This window comes from Mytilus californianus, unplaced genomic scaffold (assembly GCF_021869535.1).
Source record: "Mytilus californianus isolate M0D057914Y unplaced genomic scaffold, xbMytCali1.0.p SCAF_4, whole genome shotgun sequence".
In the NCBI taxonomy this organism is placed as follows: domain Eukaryota; kingdom Metazoa; phylum Mollusca; class Bivalvia; order Mytilida; family Mytilidae; genus Mytilus; species Mytilus californianus.
This window is the reverse complement of record NW_026262690.1, coordinates 48,655,241-48,673,564: the sequence shown is the minus strand read 5'-3', so window position 1 is coordinate 48,673,564 and position 18,324 is coordinate 48,655,241. Positions and strand designations below refer to the sequence as shown.

The 18,324-nt window shown below is 32.3% G+C and overlaps 1 protein-coding gene across 2 annotated transcripts in view; it reads right to left on the bottom strand.

Moving 5' to 3' along the window:
• Positions 1-3,245: 3,245 nt before the first annotated feature.
• Positions 3,246-18,324, bottom strand: part of LOC127738182 (acidic fibroblast growth factor intracellular-binding protein-like) — a 28,171-nt gene continuing 13,092 nt past the window's right edge. For both annotated transcript variants that reach the window (XM_052249338.1, XM_052249337.1), the window contains exons 4-11: positions 15,653-15,779; positions 15,066-15,166; positions 14,631-14,764; positions 13,225-13,333; positions 11,819-11,888; positions 11,184-11,270; positions 7,007-7,104; positions 3,246-3,716 (exon numbers count right to left, since the gene is read on the bottom strand). In XM_052249338.1, the coding sequence (XP_052105298.1) occupies positions 3,635-3,716; positions 7,007-7,104; positions 11,184-11,270; positions 11,819-11,888; positions 13,225-13,333; positions 14,631-14,764; positions 15,066-15,166; positions 15,653-15,779 (808 nt within the window). In that variant the 3' untranslated portion in view covers positions 3,246-3,634. The remainder of the gene's footprint in view (positions 3,717-7,006; positions 7,105-11,183; positions 11,271-11,818; positions 11,889-13,224; positions 13,334-14,630; positions 14,765-15,065; positions 15,167-15,652; positions 15,780-18,324) is intronic.

Below are 18,324 nucleotides of genomic sequence, written 5' to 3'. Positions count from 1 at the left end.
CAAAGTTTGTGCCTATACCAAATCAGGGTATATGGACCATGTGTTTGTGTCTTTCTTTGTATGTTTTCAGAGGAGTTGGTGTTGGTCTATTGCACTGCATAATACTTTTGGTAATTCCTGTTATCCTATTTATGTATTATTCTACGATCCTTGTTTATTTCAATCTGTTTGGCCCTACTCAACATAAACGAAACATTGATTGACAGTTTTGTCTCAGAGTCAATGAGTTCATGGACTTGTAGTAGAAGTAACATTTTCGTGAGGAAAAACCTTAAACGAATGGCTCACAGGAATCTGAATCGATCAACTGGCATTGTTATCAAAGTTAAATTGATACAATGCATCAAGATTATGTGTGTTTAATGGAAAATATGTCAACCAAAATCTGAATTTTGGCTGGATTAAGTTTCTGTATATTCATAATAGTTTTAAAGATTATAAGAAATTTTTGTTTAAAACGTAAATGGGTAAAAACTGTGACTTTTTGTGAAGTTTCTGCAAAAAATGATAATGGGTAAAACTCATTTTTCAAGGGTCATTCTTTTGACTGATTTGTAAATCTTTTTTTGTTAATCAGTTTTACTATTTTTAAAAAGTTTTCCTCGTTTTGCTATCATTTCTGCAAATAATGTAAAAAAAAAGTGGGAACAAATTCATCCCTCAAGGACAATAACTGGTATAAGGAATCAATTGATGTTTTCGGCGATGTTGACCAATTTGTAGATCGGATTGTGATGAACATTTTTTGCTATTAACAGTTTCTCTCTATGGTGAGTTTATTTACAACCACTGGGTCAATGCCACTGCTTGGTAAAGGTTTATTCCCAAGAGTATCACCAGTCCAGTAGTCATGAATTATCATTGATATGGTCATAATCATAAATTAATTGTTAATAAAACTTTGAATTTTCGAAATACTAAGGATTTTCTACCCTAGGAATAGATTACCTTAGCTGTATTTGGCAAAACCTTTCAGAATTTTGGGTCTAGCCCCTCTATGCTCTTCAAATTCGTACTTTATTTGGCCTTTTTCACTTTTTTGATTCGAGCGCCACTGATGAGTCTTTTGTAGAAGAAACATGCATCTGGTATACAAAATTTTAATCAAGGTTTCTATGATGAGTTTATTTATAGCTCATGCTGAGAACGAAACATTGTTAAAATTTCTTTCAAGGGCAACAACTCATATAATGAATAAGTTGACTATGTCAGCTGTTTTGACTTATTGTTTTTTTGCTGAACATGTTTACTATTTCAAGATTATCTCTTTCTGCTATAATTTAGTTTTAGCAAAAAATGGGTAAACTTAATCCATTAATGGCAATTGCTCCTATAAGGGATCAATTGACGATTTTGGCCAATTGACTCATGCATAGATTATATTGTGCTGAACATTTTTGTATTAACAGTTTCCTCTATCTCTAATAGTTTCTGCAGAAAAAGCAGAAAAGAAAGATAAAAATGGTCTTTCAAGGACAATTACACCTATAAGGGGTCAATTGACAATTTTAGACATGATGACCTATCTGTAGATATTATAGTGCTGAAAATTTTTACTGTTTACAGTTTTTTATAACTTATCATAGTTTTTGCAAAAAATGAGTTAAAATTGTCTTTTGGGGGCAATAACTCCTATAAGGGGTTAATAAATGATTTCAGTCATGCTGACTTATTTGTAGATCTTATTGTTCTGAACTTTTTTGCTGCTTGTAGTTTCTCTCCATCATCGTTTCTGCAAAATAAGTTAAAATTATCTAGCAAGGGCAATAATTCCTGTAAGGGATCAATTGACGTCTTTGCAGTCTTGACTTATTTGTAGATCCTATTGTTCTAGTAATTTTTATCTTCACAGTTTTTCTCTATCTTTTATAGTTTTCAAGTTAATAACAAAGAACAGAGAAACTTCATAAGATATTCCAGTTGCAATAACTTGAAAATGAGTCTAAATTTTCTAAATATTTCTGATTGACAGTCCTTAACCTGTTGATCAATCTTGCCCTCAGATTTGCTCTAAATGCTTAAGATTTTGAGAAATGAGCCAAAAAACTGTAGTTTACCCCTATATACCTTGACCTTTGACCTTCTGACCACAAAATCAACAGGGGTCCTATCTTTTCAAGGACAATATTTAACTGAGTTTGGTCACAATAAGACATATGGCTCAAATGATATCCGAAAAACAAGTTTGCCCTAATTTCTGTTTATAAATTGATGCTTCAACCTTGATTTTTGACCTAGCTATCAAAATCACTAGTGGTCTTTTTTCCATCCAAAGGCACACTTTCCATCAAAGATTGTTTTGTTAAATATCTGAATTATGTTTCAAATAATATTGTCTAGAAAAAACAGTTGTCTCATTATGGGCACTGTAACTTTGACCTTTCAGCTACTAACTGAAAAATCAGCAGCAATCTTGTTCTTTCTAAGGAACATTTTCAATCTATGATTGGTGAAGGTTTGACATATGGAACAAAAGATATCTGGAAATTAGAATTTTTGCCAAATTCTACCACTTACTTTTATGAACTTGATCTTTGACCTACTGACCTCAAAATCAATAAAGGTCTTCTTTATCCCATGGGACAGTATCAAAATAAGTTTGGATATAATTCAAAAGAAACAAGCATTCTGAGAGTATTGCATGGCAATACATAGTCCCCTACTGGTTAAGAACTCATTGTACTGGAACAAAATGCTATTTTGATCTATAACTTGTCATGGTGTATATAACAAATATCAAGTCAATATCTTCAAGCATGATGGAAAAAAAATGTGGAAAACTGAGTATTTGAGTGAATTCCAAGAACCATAACTCTGCACAAAATAATCAGACAGGAACATAATTCGAACTTGTCCTGTAACTTGTCAAAATAAAACAATATACCAAATTTCAAATCAATATCTTCAAGCGCGAAGAAAAAAAGTGTGGAAAACTGATTTGCTGGACTGATGGATGGACAGACGGACAGATGGAGTGCAAACCTAAAGTCCCCTTTGACTTTGTCGGTAGGGGACTAATTACATACAGAAACAAAAGATTTGCCCCAATTTATCTCTATCAAATGTTGGCATTCCCTGTTGTGAAATTGACCTTGACCTAGTGACCTCAAAGTCATTTCTTCAATTAAGGTGGCATTATCAAATCAAATTGTGTAAGATAGTATTTATGGATGACGTCAGCATTCATCATATTGCAAGCTGAGTACAACCTTGTTGCTTCTTTGCCAAAATTTCAACAGAATAAGTTCAGTAGAAATTTTTTTTTATTATTATTATCTACAGTTACAAGTAAAAATTTAAGCTTATAAAATGACTTTATGTCAGTCATAACTGTAAACATTTAATATACATTTTTCACAAAAAAAATTTGTCTCAAGTTACACTGTTAACTGATTGCAATAAAATGGCATAATATGCAATCAAATATCTGATATATATATGTTGATCTTCGCTGCCATCTTGTTTATGAATATTTGGAATGTAATGAGGCAGCAACCATAGTAATCTAATTACATCACACCAAGCTACATCTTAAACTGTTCAGTATGGGTATAATTACAACTATCTTGATAGTTCATCAAGTTTTTATGATTTTGTGTTTGACTAGATATTTATAACATAGTTATCAGCAATGTCAGGATGGAAACAGTTCTAATATACAATTACTCATCGTATTCATGTATCTGTCCCATACAATCTGTAATTCTGGTTGATATCTAGAAAAGAAATAAAACTTGTAAATAGGCCATACAGTTAACTCAATAACTGGATAAAAATGATATCATATTTCCTATTAGTCCTTCAAAAACAAAAAAATTATCGTTCAAGGCCAATAACTCCTTTTAGTTGATTGATGATTTCAGCCATGTTAATTTATTTGTAGTTTTTATTTTGCTGATTATTTTTGTTCTTTACAGAACAGTTTCCCTCAAATTATGAATATGCATGTTTATAACAGAGACAGACTGTGATATATTGTAACATAAACTAGAGGCTCTAAAGAGCCTGTGTCGCTCACCCTGGTCTATGTGCATATTCAACAAAGGAAACTCTCCAAAATTGTAGACCAGAATAAATTCATGACAAAAAACTGTTTAGTTTCTCTCTATCTTCTTTAGTTTTTGCTCAAAACACAAAAGAGGGTAAAAAAAATCCTCATTTAAGGGCAATCACTCCTATAAAGAGTGACAGTCTACTAACTATATGGGCAAAATTTGACTTGTTAGTAGATCTTGACTTGCTGATCATTTTTGTGATTTAAAGTGTCTATTTATCTATTATAATTTTTTATCATATACAGCAAAACGAAAAAAAATGGTAAAAATTGTCATTAAGGGCAATAACTCCAATAAGGAATTGTCGAACAATTTCCTCCATTTGGCTTTATTGTAGATCTTGTCTTGCTGATCATTTTTGCTTATTAAGTTTCTATCTATCTATTATAATTTTTAAGTTATAAGGCAAAAACGCAAAAAAATGGTAAAAATCTTCATCAAAGGGCAATAACTCTAATAAGAAGTCGACTGACGATTGCGACCATGAGACTTATTTGTAGAACTTGTCTTGCTGATCATTTTTACAATATAAAGTTTCTCTATCTGTTATAGTTTTCAAGTTAATAGGCAAAAATGAAAAAAAAATGGTAAAATTTGTCATTTAAGGGCAATAACTCCTATAAGAAGTGGTCTAACAGTTTTGACTTAAGTGACAATTGGTAAAGCTCAACGTTGTGAACATTTTTGCTCTTGTCAGATTTTCTCTATTTATAACGGTTTCAAAATAATAGACAAAACTTGCATTTTACCCCTATGTTCTATTTTTATACGACCGCAAAAAATTTTTGCGGTCGTATATTTGTATGACGTTGGTGTCGTCGTTGTAGTCGTCGTCCGAAGACACATTGGTTTTCGCACTCTAACTTTAGTTTAAGTGAATGGATCTCTATGAAATTTTACCAAAAGGTTCAATACCACAACAGGAAGGTTGGGATTGATTTTGGGGGTTATGGTACCAACAGTTAAGGAATTAGGGGCCAAAAAGGGGCCAAAAATAAACATTTTTGTAACTTCCAGACATAACTTGTGTGTTAGTGTATGGATCTCTCTGACATTATACCACAAGGTTCCATATCACACAGGGAATGCTGGGATTGATTCTGGGGGTAATTGCTTCAAAATATTAGGAATTAGGGGCCATAAAAGGGGCAAAAAACAAGCATTTTTCTATTTTCACGACAATAACTTATGTGTAAGTGTATGGATCTTTCTGAAATTGTACTACAAGGTTCTATATCACAAAGGGAAAGCTGGAATTGAGTTTGGGGGGTAATTGCCCTAAACGTTTAGGAATAAGGGGCCAAAAATAAGCATTTTTCTAGTTTCCAGACAATAACTTGTGTTCAAGTGTATGGATCTCTCTGAAATTGTACTGCAAGATACCATACCACAAAGGGAAGGCTGGGATTGATTTTAGGGGTAATTGCTTCAAAATTTTAGGAATTAGGGGTCAAAAAAGGGGCAAAAAACAAATTTTTCTAGTTTCAGGACAATAACTTGTTAGTGTATGGATCTTTATGAAATTGTACTACAAGGTTCCATATCACAAAGGGAAGGCTGGGTTTGAGTTTGGGGGTAATTGCCCTAAACGTTTAGGAATTTGGGGCCAAAAAGGGGCAAAAAAACAAGCATTTTTCTAGTTTCCAGACAATATCTTGTGTTCAAGTGTATGGATCTCTCTGAAATTGTACTGCAGGTACCATACCACAAAGGGAAGGCTGGGATTGAGTTTGGGGGTGATGAATCATAAGGAGGATAAAAAAATTGGGGGGGGGGATTTTTTTTTCTTTCAAATTTTCCATTTTAAATTGGTTATTTCTGATTTATATATAAAAGCAAATAATAATGATATGGTTTGAAAAGGTAAATTAAAAATTCTTAAGTTCTTAGACCACATTCATTCTGTGTCAGAAACCTGTGCTGTGTCAAATATTTAATCACAATCCAAATTCAGTGCTGTATCAAGCTTGAATGTTGTGTCCATACTTGCCCCAACTGTTCAGGGTTCGACCTCTGCAGTCGTATCAAGCTGCGCCCAGCGGAGCATTTTATTAGCTATGTCGCCATCTTATTTGTCAGGCAGAGTTACCAGACACATTCTTAAAACTGGATACCCCAATGATGATTGTGGCAATGTTTGGTTAAATTTGGCCCAGAAGTTTCAGAGGAGATGATTTTTGTAAAATTTAACAGACAATGGAAAATTGTCATTAAAGGGCAATAACTCCAATAAGGAGTTGTCCGACGATTTCAAACATGCAGACTTATTTGTAAAACTTGTCTTGCTGATCATTTTTGCGTTTTAAGTTTTTCTTGATCTATTATAGTTTTCAAAATAGTACGCAAAATTTCAAAAAAAAATATAAAATTTGTCATTTAAGGGCAATAACTCCTACAAGAAGTTGTCTGACAGTTTTGACGTATAAGGACAATTGGTAAAGCTCAACGTTCTGAACATTTTTGCTTTGTCATATTTTCTTTATTTATTAGGGTTTTCAAAATAATAGACAAAACTTGCATTTTACCCCTATGTTCTATTTTTAGCCATGTCCGCCATCTTGGTTGGCAGGCGTGGTCATCAGACAAATTTTTTTAACTAGATACCCCAATGATGATTGTGGCCAAGTTTGGTTAAATTTGGCCTAGCAGTTTCAGAGGAGAATATTTTTGTAAAAGTTAACATCGACGGATGACGACGTCGGACGCCTAGTGATGAGAAAAGCTCACTTGGCCCTTCGAATACAGACATACAGGATACAGGCATATGAATGAAAGGTGACTTTCAATATTATTTTATTCAAATATCCTTTGTTGCTTTTTCATGAAAAGTGATATATTTTCTGTTCTAACACTAGGTACTCATCTATTACCAATTATACAAAAGTAAATCCAAAATTTAAAATTTAAATATCAATTGATGTCTGAGCCTATTTAAAAGAGTTTAAACATACTTCATTAATTCCATATCTTTAGCTGTAGCTTGGTAAACAGTAACAAAACTTTGCAAATCTTCCTTACTCCATCTAGCTTGTTGACAAGGTTCCACAATCTAGAACATATACAGATTATTCAACTATTATTGACTAGAAATAGCAATGCTGTAAATATAGATCGTACCATTGCATCAAGTGTGATACCATATTTCTCCACACGAGGCAGTTAAATTTAAATTTTGGCTTACCGAGCTTTTTAAATATCTTTACTTATAGTTGAGTGGAGAAATATCATATTTGCAGGAGATTTGTATCTCTAATGAATTTTAGACCATATATAGACAAACTTTTTTTATCTATGTGATGTCATCAGGCATGGTTGCCTTTTTTCATGACATTACAATAGGATTTTCGGAGGACAGCAAGAACATTTGATGTCAAAATTTGTCAAAATTAAATTTTGACTAATGAGGAACAGAGATCAGACCAACCACAAAAATAACAAGAGAGCACACATGGAAATGTCTCGCAAGCTTTACTGACCTTGATTGAATGTTGAAAATCTTAAAGATAAAGGTTTTACTACAAGTATTACATAAACTTAACATTTCTAAAGATCCATGACAATGAGGTCAATGTCAGATAATCCTGTCAGACAGACATGTACACCTTACAATTATTCAATACACCAAATATAGTTGACCTATTGCTTATGGTCATTGAAAAACAAACCAAAACACAAAAACTTAACATTGACCAATGAACCATGAAAATGAGGTCAAGGTCAGATGATATCTGCAAGACAGACATGTACACCTCAGAATTATTCCATACACCAAATAAAGCTGACCTATTGCTAATAGTATTTGAATAAACTGTTAACACAGAGATATGTCTCGCCTATCTGTTATTTTGATAATGCAAATGTTGAAATTAAAATAGCAATACTTTAACATGTAAGTTATGCAAATATTCAAAGTCAATGAACCATGACTGAAGGTACAGGGCTAAACAATCTCCATGGAAATGAGATGTGCAAATGCTAATACAACTGCAAACCAAATACCATTGACTTTTCATAAGTCTTTCCCTTTAAACAAACCTAAACACAAACAGTAACTTGTAAACTAAGCAAAAGTTTCAAAGTCAATAAACCATGACTGAGGGGCAAGGACCAAATATTCTCCATGAAAATGAGATGTGCTAATGCTTATACAACTGTATACCATTTATCATTGACCTACCACTAACAGTTCCCCTTAAACTGACCTAATCACAAACTAATACATGAAAACTAAGCAAAAGTTTCAAAGTCAATAGACCATAAATGAGGGGAAGGGCCAAATAATCTCCATGGAAATGAGATATGCCAATGCTTATACAATTGCATACCAAATATCATTGACCTACCACTAGTGGTTCCCCATAAACTGACCTAATCACAAACTAATACATGTAAACTAAGCAAAGTTTCAAAGTCAATAGACCTTGACTGAGGGGGCGGGGCCAAATAATCTCCATGGCAATGAGATGTGCCAATGCTAATACAACTGCATACCAAATATCATTGACCTACCACTAGTGGTTCCCCATAAACTGACCTAATCACAAACTAATACATGTAAACTAAGCAAAGTTTCAAAGTCAATAGACCTTGACTGAGGGGGCGGGGCGAAATAATTTTCATGGTAATGAGATGTGCCAATGCTAATACAACTGCACACCAAATATCATTGACCTACCACTAGTGGTTCACCATGAACTAGACCTAATCACAAACTAAAACATTGTTGACGCCGCCGCCACCGCTGCCGGAAACAGCATACCTTTGTCTCGTTTTTTGACTCAGTCAAGGCGAGACAAAAACAGATCAAAACACAAAAAACTAAACATTGACCAATGAGCCATGAAAATGAGGTCAAGGTCAAATGATATCAGGTAGACAAACATTTACACATTACAATCATTCCATACACAAAATATAGTTGACCTATTGCTTATACATGTAGTACTTGAAAAACAGACCAAACACAAAATTTTCACATTGACCAATGAAACATGAAAATGAGGTCAATGTCATATGATACCTGCCAGACAGACATGTACACCTCAGAATTATTCCATACACCAAATCTATTTGACCTATTGCTAAAAGTGTTTAAAAAACAGATGAAAACACAAAAAACTTAACATTGACTAATGAACAATGAAAATGAGCTCAAGGTCAAATGATACCAGCTAGACAAACATGTACGTATTACAATCATTCCATACACGAAATATAGTTGACCTATTGCTTATAGTACTTGAAAAATAGACCAAAACACAAAATTTTAACATTGACCAATAAACCATGAAAATGAGGTCAAGGTCAGATAAAATCTAACAGACTAACAAGTATCCCTTGTAATCATTCAATACACTACATATAGTGGACCTACTGCTTATAGAGTCTGAGAAACAGACCTAATCACCTAACTTTAACCTTGATCACTGATCCATGAAATGAGGTCAAGGTCAGGTGAACCCTGTCTGACAGACAATAAGATGTTGCTAGGAACCCATATACCAAATATAGTTATTCTATTACTCATAATAAGTGAGAAATTCACATGACAAAAAAAACATAATTTGTTTCAAGCAGTTGCTGAATCGTGTGGTCAAGGACAATGGACATATGACAGATGGAAACTTCCTAACACAAGGTATCTGCATACAAGATATGAAGCATCAAGGTCTTCTTCATTCTGAAATATAAAGGCTTTATACAATTAGTTTACATCGCCGCCCGCTGGATTGTAATCCCTATGTCGTCACAGGAGAGACAATAATCAACCAGTCAGAAAAAGTATAAATCGGGTTAGAAAAGGAGAAAGATGGATATTTTCAATAAATCAAAATTTAGCAATCAGTGCACACTTTACAATTGATATTGTTGATTTGAACAAACTGTTCATGGAGGTTTTTCGTGCACTTCTTGTGAAAGTGTAAAATGCAAAAATAACCCTCTCACAATTTCCACGTTACCAGTCTGCTGGATTGATCTGCACTAGAAAAAAGTTGTTCAGCTGCTTTAGCCACCTAGGCCTTTCGACATAATTTTTAATTTACAGATATACATGTACTGTGTTTTCTACAAGGCATATTTTTCGCACTATTTACTTATTTATGAAACTAAGATGTAAATATCACAGTGTAGAACAACATGTGAATTCAGAATCATAAATTGTAAAAAAGTATTTTGAAACAGTTGACCACAACATAGGACTTATAGTTGCACATATCCTCAAATGCAAGGACTTTTCAGAATTTCCAGAGACACAAAATACTCAAAAGTGAAATGAAACACATAAAGATCTATTCATGGTCAAAATTGTTTTTATTTGATAATTTTTTTTCAACCTTTGCACTACCCTTTTGAAAGGTACATGTATATGCCATACAGTGCTCTATAGCTGTTTATACCTTCATCCGTTTGTGGCTGGTGGATAGTTGTCTCATAGGCAATCATCCAACATCTCCTTATTTCATTTTTGTATGACATAATTGGCCAGTCTGACACTTTTACAACATCTATGTGCTGTATCAGACAAGTTTCTTGAAGAAAAGCATTATAAATATTTCTTTTTGTACAGTGTGCATACATGTGAAGCATTTGAGGCAATGAATGCAAGTGTTCCTGCATTTGAAGAAAGAAGAAACCCTCATATATATTAAAAAATTCTTTTCACTATGTGTCACACTCATAGTTTCTTTTAAATACTGTAAATTCAGAAATTATTGTGAGGTTTTTATCAATGCGAATAAAGCCTCTGGGTGAGTATCGCAATAATAAGAACTCGCTTTCTGAAATATGATCCATATATCTTAATGCAGATTTTCCTGAAATCGAAATAATTAATCTCACATTTTTGTCCATTCTTCAAAAATAAAAAAATAGTCAAAATAATCATACAGCAAATATATTAATGTGTTTACTTTTTCCATAAATAACTACAATTTATTTGATAACTTTTGATGAAAATTTTACACAATTCACTGTCAAGCATAGGGTAGAGATTTTTGACTGTCATGAACAGGGCAGAGGGTATGTTTAGAAATTTTTTCTTTTTTTTTTCTATGAAAGGACTAGTCATATGAGCAATTATTCTGAAATTCAAACAATGACATTAGCTGTTTTCTTTTGATGTCTTACCTTTTCATATATATCAATGAAAATATCCCTAACTTCTCTGCTATGATTCAATCCCATTGCTATGTTTATAATGGACTTTGATACATTCTGGGGAAAAAAAAATTTCTTGTTTATAGGAGAGTACAGAAATGTTTTTATTTTTACAAATTTCATTGATATGTTAACTATATGCATTAAACATCTATAAACATGGTGTTGATGCTTTACTGATTTGTGCAATTCGGTTTAATAATGTGTGGTTGTTTAGAAATGGTGAAACATACAAATTTGAAACCATGTTTTCTTAGTTTTTGTTAAAACTATTCTGATCCATTTTGACTTTTTTTAATAACATGTGTTATCTTGTTGTGTCCTTTTCTAGTAATTTGTTATCATTTAATAGTGCTATATCATTGTTTTTTTTTGGTTCACAAACCATACCTAAATGGAAAACTAAGTCATAGATATGGTTTTAAATTATCCACACAATTCTTCCACTCCACCAGTGATTCATAATAATTCAACGATAATTGTACAATAATATTACATATCTTGAAATGTCTTATTATTCAAAAAAGATAACAATACAGCGCCATATGTATTTTGTTTCACAATTGTTTACTTTGATTTAATCAATTGTATCCCAGAAATCTCACCTTAAAGTTATCTTCCAGATCTTGCAATGCCCTCCTTGAAATACTAGACCGCAATGCTTGCAGAACAAAACTAAAACAAAAGTTACCCATTTAATCTATGTTAAAAAGTTATAATGCAATAAGAGCCTTAGTTCATGTTATTTTTTCATTTATAAAGGAGTAACCCCAGTAAGACCCCTTTTTGGCCCCAAAATATAGCAGTTTTACAAAATTGTTAAAATGTAAATTTTTAGCTATTTATTGGAAAGAAGAATACTTCTGTTACATAAATATGGGCTGTTTTTGACAATACAATGCACATGTATCGGGTACTAGCATCATTAAGTCATGCTAAATTACTGAAATCTTCGAAATTTTAGCATTTTGGTTAATTTTTAGACGGTTTCCGTTTGAAATGGAAGTGGCCGCATTTGTGTTCATTCTTAATATTTAAATGTAAGTTGTATTTGATGATAATACATAACATATAGTAAGGTTGAGAATGAACACGGGTGCGGCCACTTTCATTTTTGACAAAAACCATCTGAAAAGTGACATATTATGGCATATTTGATAGATTTTTCATATTTAAGCTTGAATTTGAGCGTCTTTAAAGACAAAATCAGTTCAAATCTTTCACATAAACTAATTGAATCGACTGAAGTAGACACTTAAATGTTTAAAAAGTGTCCAAAATCTTTCATCAGATGAACCCGAGTTTTGAGGCCAAAATCGGCCCTTACCGGACCTACTCCTTTGTACTTTTAATTCAAGATTCAAATAAAAGTGTTTTTGTTAAAACTAAAAAATCATAAACACAATGGCAGCAATTATAGTCCAGCAAATCTTTATGTATATATAGAAGAAGAAACAAGAAATGAATAAATATTAGATTTATAGCTCAAAAGATGTTGTTTGAAACAAAGTATATACCAAAATTTTACTCTTAAAGCATGTGACCTTCATCCTACTGATCAAACTATCCATAGTTCTCATTTTCTTTATGAACAATTGAGGCCCAATTTCAATATTTTTACCATTTTCTGCTATGACCTTGACCTTTTTAATAGTCTTTTTCGTCATATGAGCCTTTTTTAAACCCAAAATTGTTATTCATGGCATATGATTCAAAAGATATCCCTTTGAAACCAAAATTTTACTCAAAGGAGAGGGGTATGTGGATGAAGAAAAACTTAAATCAAATAACTTTTTACGACATTGAAGTGCAGACAGACGGGTGAAGTGATAACTAAATTGAAACACTGACTAGTTTATAGGGCCTAACAATTATTGAGCTCTGATGGTATATTTGTACCAATTTGTAAAAAGCAAGACAAATAAACTTCTTACACAAAACAAATGGAATATTATCACATCCATAGAGATTACAATATTGAACAGATGTTAAAAATTATAAGAACTCCAACCTTCTGTGTTCTTCTATACTTTCTTTTTCCAGTAAAGGCTTTAAATCTCTCAGATCTTGTAGAAATTTCCGATCTAAATCAACATCCATATCTTGATGGCTTTTACATTCTAAAACACAAATAAGGTAGCACATTTATATATATACATATTATCCATACATTTTAGAATGTATAAAATTTTTCATTGTTAAATCATCTTCAAATGCTACCACATATTCCAGTTTAATGATCCTGAAAATGCATGATATATTTGCCACTGGATCCCGATATACAAATCCACACTATTTTTCTACTTGACACATTTAAATGTTCAACTTTAAAACCTGAGGCTTGTCTAGCTTAACTGTCACAAGTCGAGAATTATGGTATTACACAAGATTTGGAGGTGGAATCTGTTTCTCTTAATTATTTTTAGATGATATGTTGACAAACATTTTCACTAATCTACAAAAAGATACGTTTTTTTTTTGTGGCGTCATCAGGCATATTTGCCTTTTTTTCATGACGTCACAATAGGAATTTCAGAGAACAGCAAGAACATTTGACATCATAATTGAATTTCGACCAATGAAGAACTAAGTTCAAACGAACCACACATTGATTATAAAAAAATCAAATTAATCAACCGGTCAGGAAAAGTATAAATCTGGTAAGAAAAAGAGAAATACATCAACGTCATTTAAACTCTGGTGGATAGTTGTATCATTGGCAATCAAACCACAGCTCTTATTTTTATATATGCAAACAAAAATTAATTATTAGATTCTCTTTGTACCTATCTAATTTAACTGCATGTATTCATTACTTTCATCTCCGGAAAATAACGTTATGTATGTAATAGGCAAAGCATGGTATAGAATAATATAAAAGTAAAAGAACAGAGTTCCAATGTCCCCCGCGTTGCACATATTTTATATTTCCAATGGGCATAACTCTGTAAAAAAAAAGTCGTTCGTCCACCATTATAGAACTTTTCCGAGATATTGCTGATATTAACCTATAGTATAGTATAAGTTTTATTAAAATCTGGCAAGAATTGTACCCGTGAGAGCACTAACGAGGCCATTTTCCATAAACTTAATGTTTCCAAGGGGCATAACTCTTTTTAAAAAAGTCTATCGTCCAACATTATAGAACTTGTCCGAGATATTGCTGATATTAACTTATAGTATAAGTTTTATAAAAATCTGGCAAGAATTGTACCTGTGAGAGCGCTAACAAGACCAGAAGGACGGACACCCGGTATTTCCATGTCCCCCCCAACGCGTTATGCAGGGGACAGTTATCAATAATAATTTAATTTGATGTAATTTAAACCAAAAATATAAGAAATAGTGTGGACAGAATATAGAAAAGTAAGATATTTAGGAAGTGCTAAATATGCTGATTATAGAATTGAATGTTACCATCAGCACTATATGACCAGTTTGCTATCATCTGATTTGCACATTTTATAAATGTAAGCAATGAGTATTGGCTCAGTTTCTTCTTTCCAGTTTCAAATCTGTTGTTGGCAATAAATACTAAAGCAGCATACTTCCTGTAACAAATAGCAGAAAATAGAGGTAAGGTTAAATATAGCTTTGACTGATAGAACTATGTCTGGTCCCAAAATCTAGGTTTGTATTTTCAGCTATTTTTTTTATTTTAAATGTCAGACATAATCTAACTTTGTTCCATTTCCCTAATGAGCAAATAAAAAAATTAAATCATACAGGATGCTCTGGGTATATTCCCATAAAAATCCACCAATATAATAAGTATCAGCATAACTATTGACCAAATTTTAAATAAACAACCATATTTATAATGATACTTAATGTGTTACAACAATCAATCACCTTGCTAAATCAGCTGATATCTGGTAGTGTGTCTTTATATTGTCTACCAAGGATCCCAGCATTTCTTCTACAGTCTTAAAAACTCTTTTCAAATTATCAAACTGAAGTAAGACAACATATAATTTTAAAATAAATGCAATAAAGTAAAAATCAGATATGTTTGCACTACAATTGATCTAAAGACCATACCAAGATTACTTATTGCTCACAATGACTAAGAAACTCTCTTTCAACAACTGGAATGTATGCCTCCAAATGTTTTTAAGTGGATTACGACATAACAAGAGTGTCTTGAAAAGGTCTTCAAAATTGAAAGAAGAATCTGAACATTGTCAGATCTTTACAAAAAAATCATAAATCTGTATTTCTGTCAGATTGAGGCAACCCATTTATAAAGAGCCTACCTAGGATTCTGAGTTTAGTTGGGACATATTTGTGTTAGTTTTGAAATGATTGCTTTATGAAAGTTTACATCTAATCGCTGTAATTTTTATGACTATGAGAAGCTTTGTTCATGAATAATTAAACAGAGGATAGATATTTAAGAAATTCCTTGAGAAGAAAAATCTCATTGAAAGTTTATTTACCTGTCTTCTACATTTTTTTATACTCATTCTTGTTTTTTCACTGACATCATCTAAATCTTTCCTATTTCTTCCAGATAATTTCTTTCCTAAAATTTCTCTGATGACAACTTCATCAAACTGATAATATCTAAAACATAACAGTTACATAATTAATAATCTTTGTTTAACAAGTAACTCCTGATTATAAAGGTTTAGGCAAAATTTATTGTATTTGGTCCGAGTACACAGTTATCGTCATTTGATTTTCGTTGTCCACGAATATAGTCCCTAGTGTGGACAGTGTGTTACTTGCCAATTTTTTTTATACCTCTTCCAAATGTATTTCTTCATGTTTTATGCCTCAAATAGCAAGTAGGGGGGTGAAATTACACTGAAAAAAAAATTGGGTCATGAATTTTAAAGTAAAGTAGTGATTTAGTCCAGCTGAAAAAGGTTAAAAATTAGCACTTCGGAAGCTGTCAAAAGATTTCAAGACCCCTTAACATAAAATTGTCCATATTTTGAGTTAGAGCCAATGAAGTTTTCTATAATTTTGATATAATTTGTCCCAAAAGTAGTACTACACACTGTAAAATTATCATTGAGAAAGTGCAGGTGGGATTTTTTTTATTTTCATTTATTGTCTAAAAGAAATGCACTATGAAATAACTGTGTACTCGGACCTAAGATACTTGGTTCTATTTGCATGCAGATTTGACTTAAAAAATGGATAAAGTATGATGGTCTAGGCTATTAACCTGTGATGATATCAAATTTTCACAGCAGCTATATCCTTTTATTAACCCCATCAATTACAATTTTACATCATAAACTTTTAAGCAATCACTCAGCCATGAAAATCAGGTCAAGGACAATGGACATATGTTTGATGGAAGGCATCTGTATACTAAATATGCAGTATGAATGTATATCTACCTTCTGAAATATACAGCTTTATGTAAATAGCCAAAGCCATCACAAGTTAGGATCCCTATGTCTTGCATTCTGTGACAAATGAAAACTGTTTACCACAAAACTGGCATATTAGTAAGGGCTAAGGGCCCTGCTTTCACATTTTTGTCTGAGGTGCAGAAACAAATAGTTAATACTGATGCAAACAAGGCAATATGAATATATATCCATTGGATATCTATTTTGGTAAATGTTGACACCAGGAATAAAATCAAGAAGAGTTCTCCATAGATTGAAAGTTCTGTTAAAGTCTGAGCATTGAATTTTTGTGTATTTTCGGTAACCCCCTTTGAAAATGGCAGAAAACTTTAAAGGGAATCAATTCGGAATAGCATATCATACTATATATCAACTTTTTGTTGAAATCCTTGTACAAAATTTTTTCTCAAATTTGTGGAAGTACCTTTCTTCATGGATTACATTTTTCCTGTTTTTTTTTAAATCATCTTTAATTGAAATTAATGGTTTTAGAAATTAACAAATTTTTAATTCAAACTCAATGGAAAATAACTTTTTCTTTGGGTACAATATTTCAAGGTAATAGGAAACTATAAGGGGTAAATCCAATTCAATGGGCTTCCATTGAAAAGCTTTACTTTTAAGTGTTGAATTAACAGCTGTGAAAAGGAGTGCAATGTACACCTGTCAATGCATATTGAAATTGTTGCAAGAATAAAATGGAAAGTTGTAGAAGACCTTACGTCAGAAGTCCGTAATTATGACCTTGAAGAAATACTTGCAGGAGGGTATCCATAGGCGTCTACCACTCATATTGCCTCAAATTTAATGGTTTAATCATTATATCATGCTTTTTCAAAAAATAATTAAAAAAAAAGTGGTCTAAAGAAGTCTAAAGTTGTGAAAAATTATCAGAGATTTTGTATAGATCATAAAAAAAGATGGTAAGAAAACTAAACAATAGAATTTTAAGATAAAATATGAGAAAATGGCTCTAATAACATGATTTCCAGTTATCTCCCCTTATATGGCAAAGTTGAAAATTTGAATCAAACAAAATTATTCTGTATTTGAAATAAAATGCTCCCCTGGGCGCAGCTTGATATGACAGCAGAGGTCGAACCCTGAACAGTTGGGGCAAGTATGGACACAACATTCAAGCTTGATACAGCACAGAATTTGGATTGTGATTAAATATTTGACACAGCATAGGTTTCTGACACAAAATGAAACAGAACTTAAAAATTTTTAATTTACCTATTCAAACCATATCATTATTATTTGCTTTTATATATACATCAGAAATAACCAATTTAAAATGGAAAATTTTAAAGAAAAAAAAGGAAAAAAAAATCCCCCCCAAAATTTTTGAACCCCCTTATGATTCATCACCCCCAAACTCAATCCCAGCCTTCCCTTTGTGTTATGGTACCTTGCAGTACAATTTCAGAGAGATCAATACACTTGAACACAAGTTATTGTCTGGAAACTAGAAAAATGCTTGTTTTTTGGCCCCTTTTTGGCCCAAAATTCCTAAATGTTAAGGGCAATTACCCCCAAACTCAAACCCAGCTTTCCCTTTGTGATATGGAACCTTGTAGTACAATTTCATAAAGATCCATAGACTTACACATAAGTTATTGTCCTGAAACTAGAAAAATGCTTGTTTTTGGCCCCTAATTCCTTAAGTTTTGAGGCAATTACCCCCAAAATCAATCCCAGCCTTCCCTTTGTGGTATGGTACCTTGCAGTACAATTTTAGA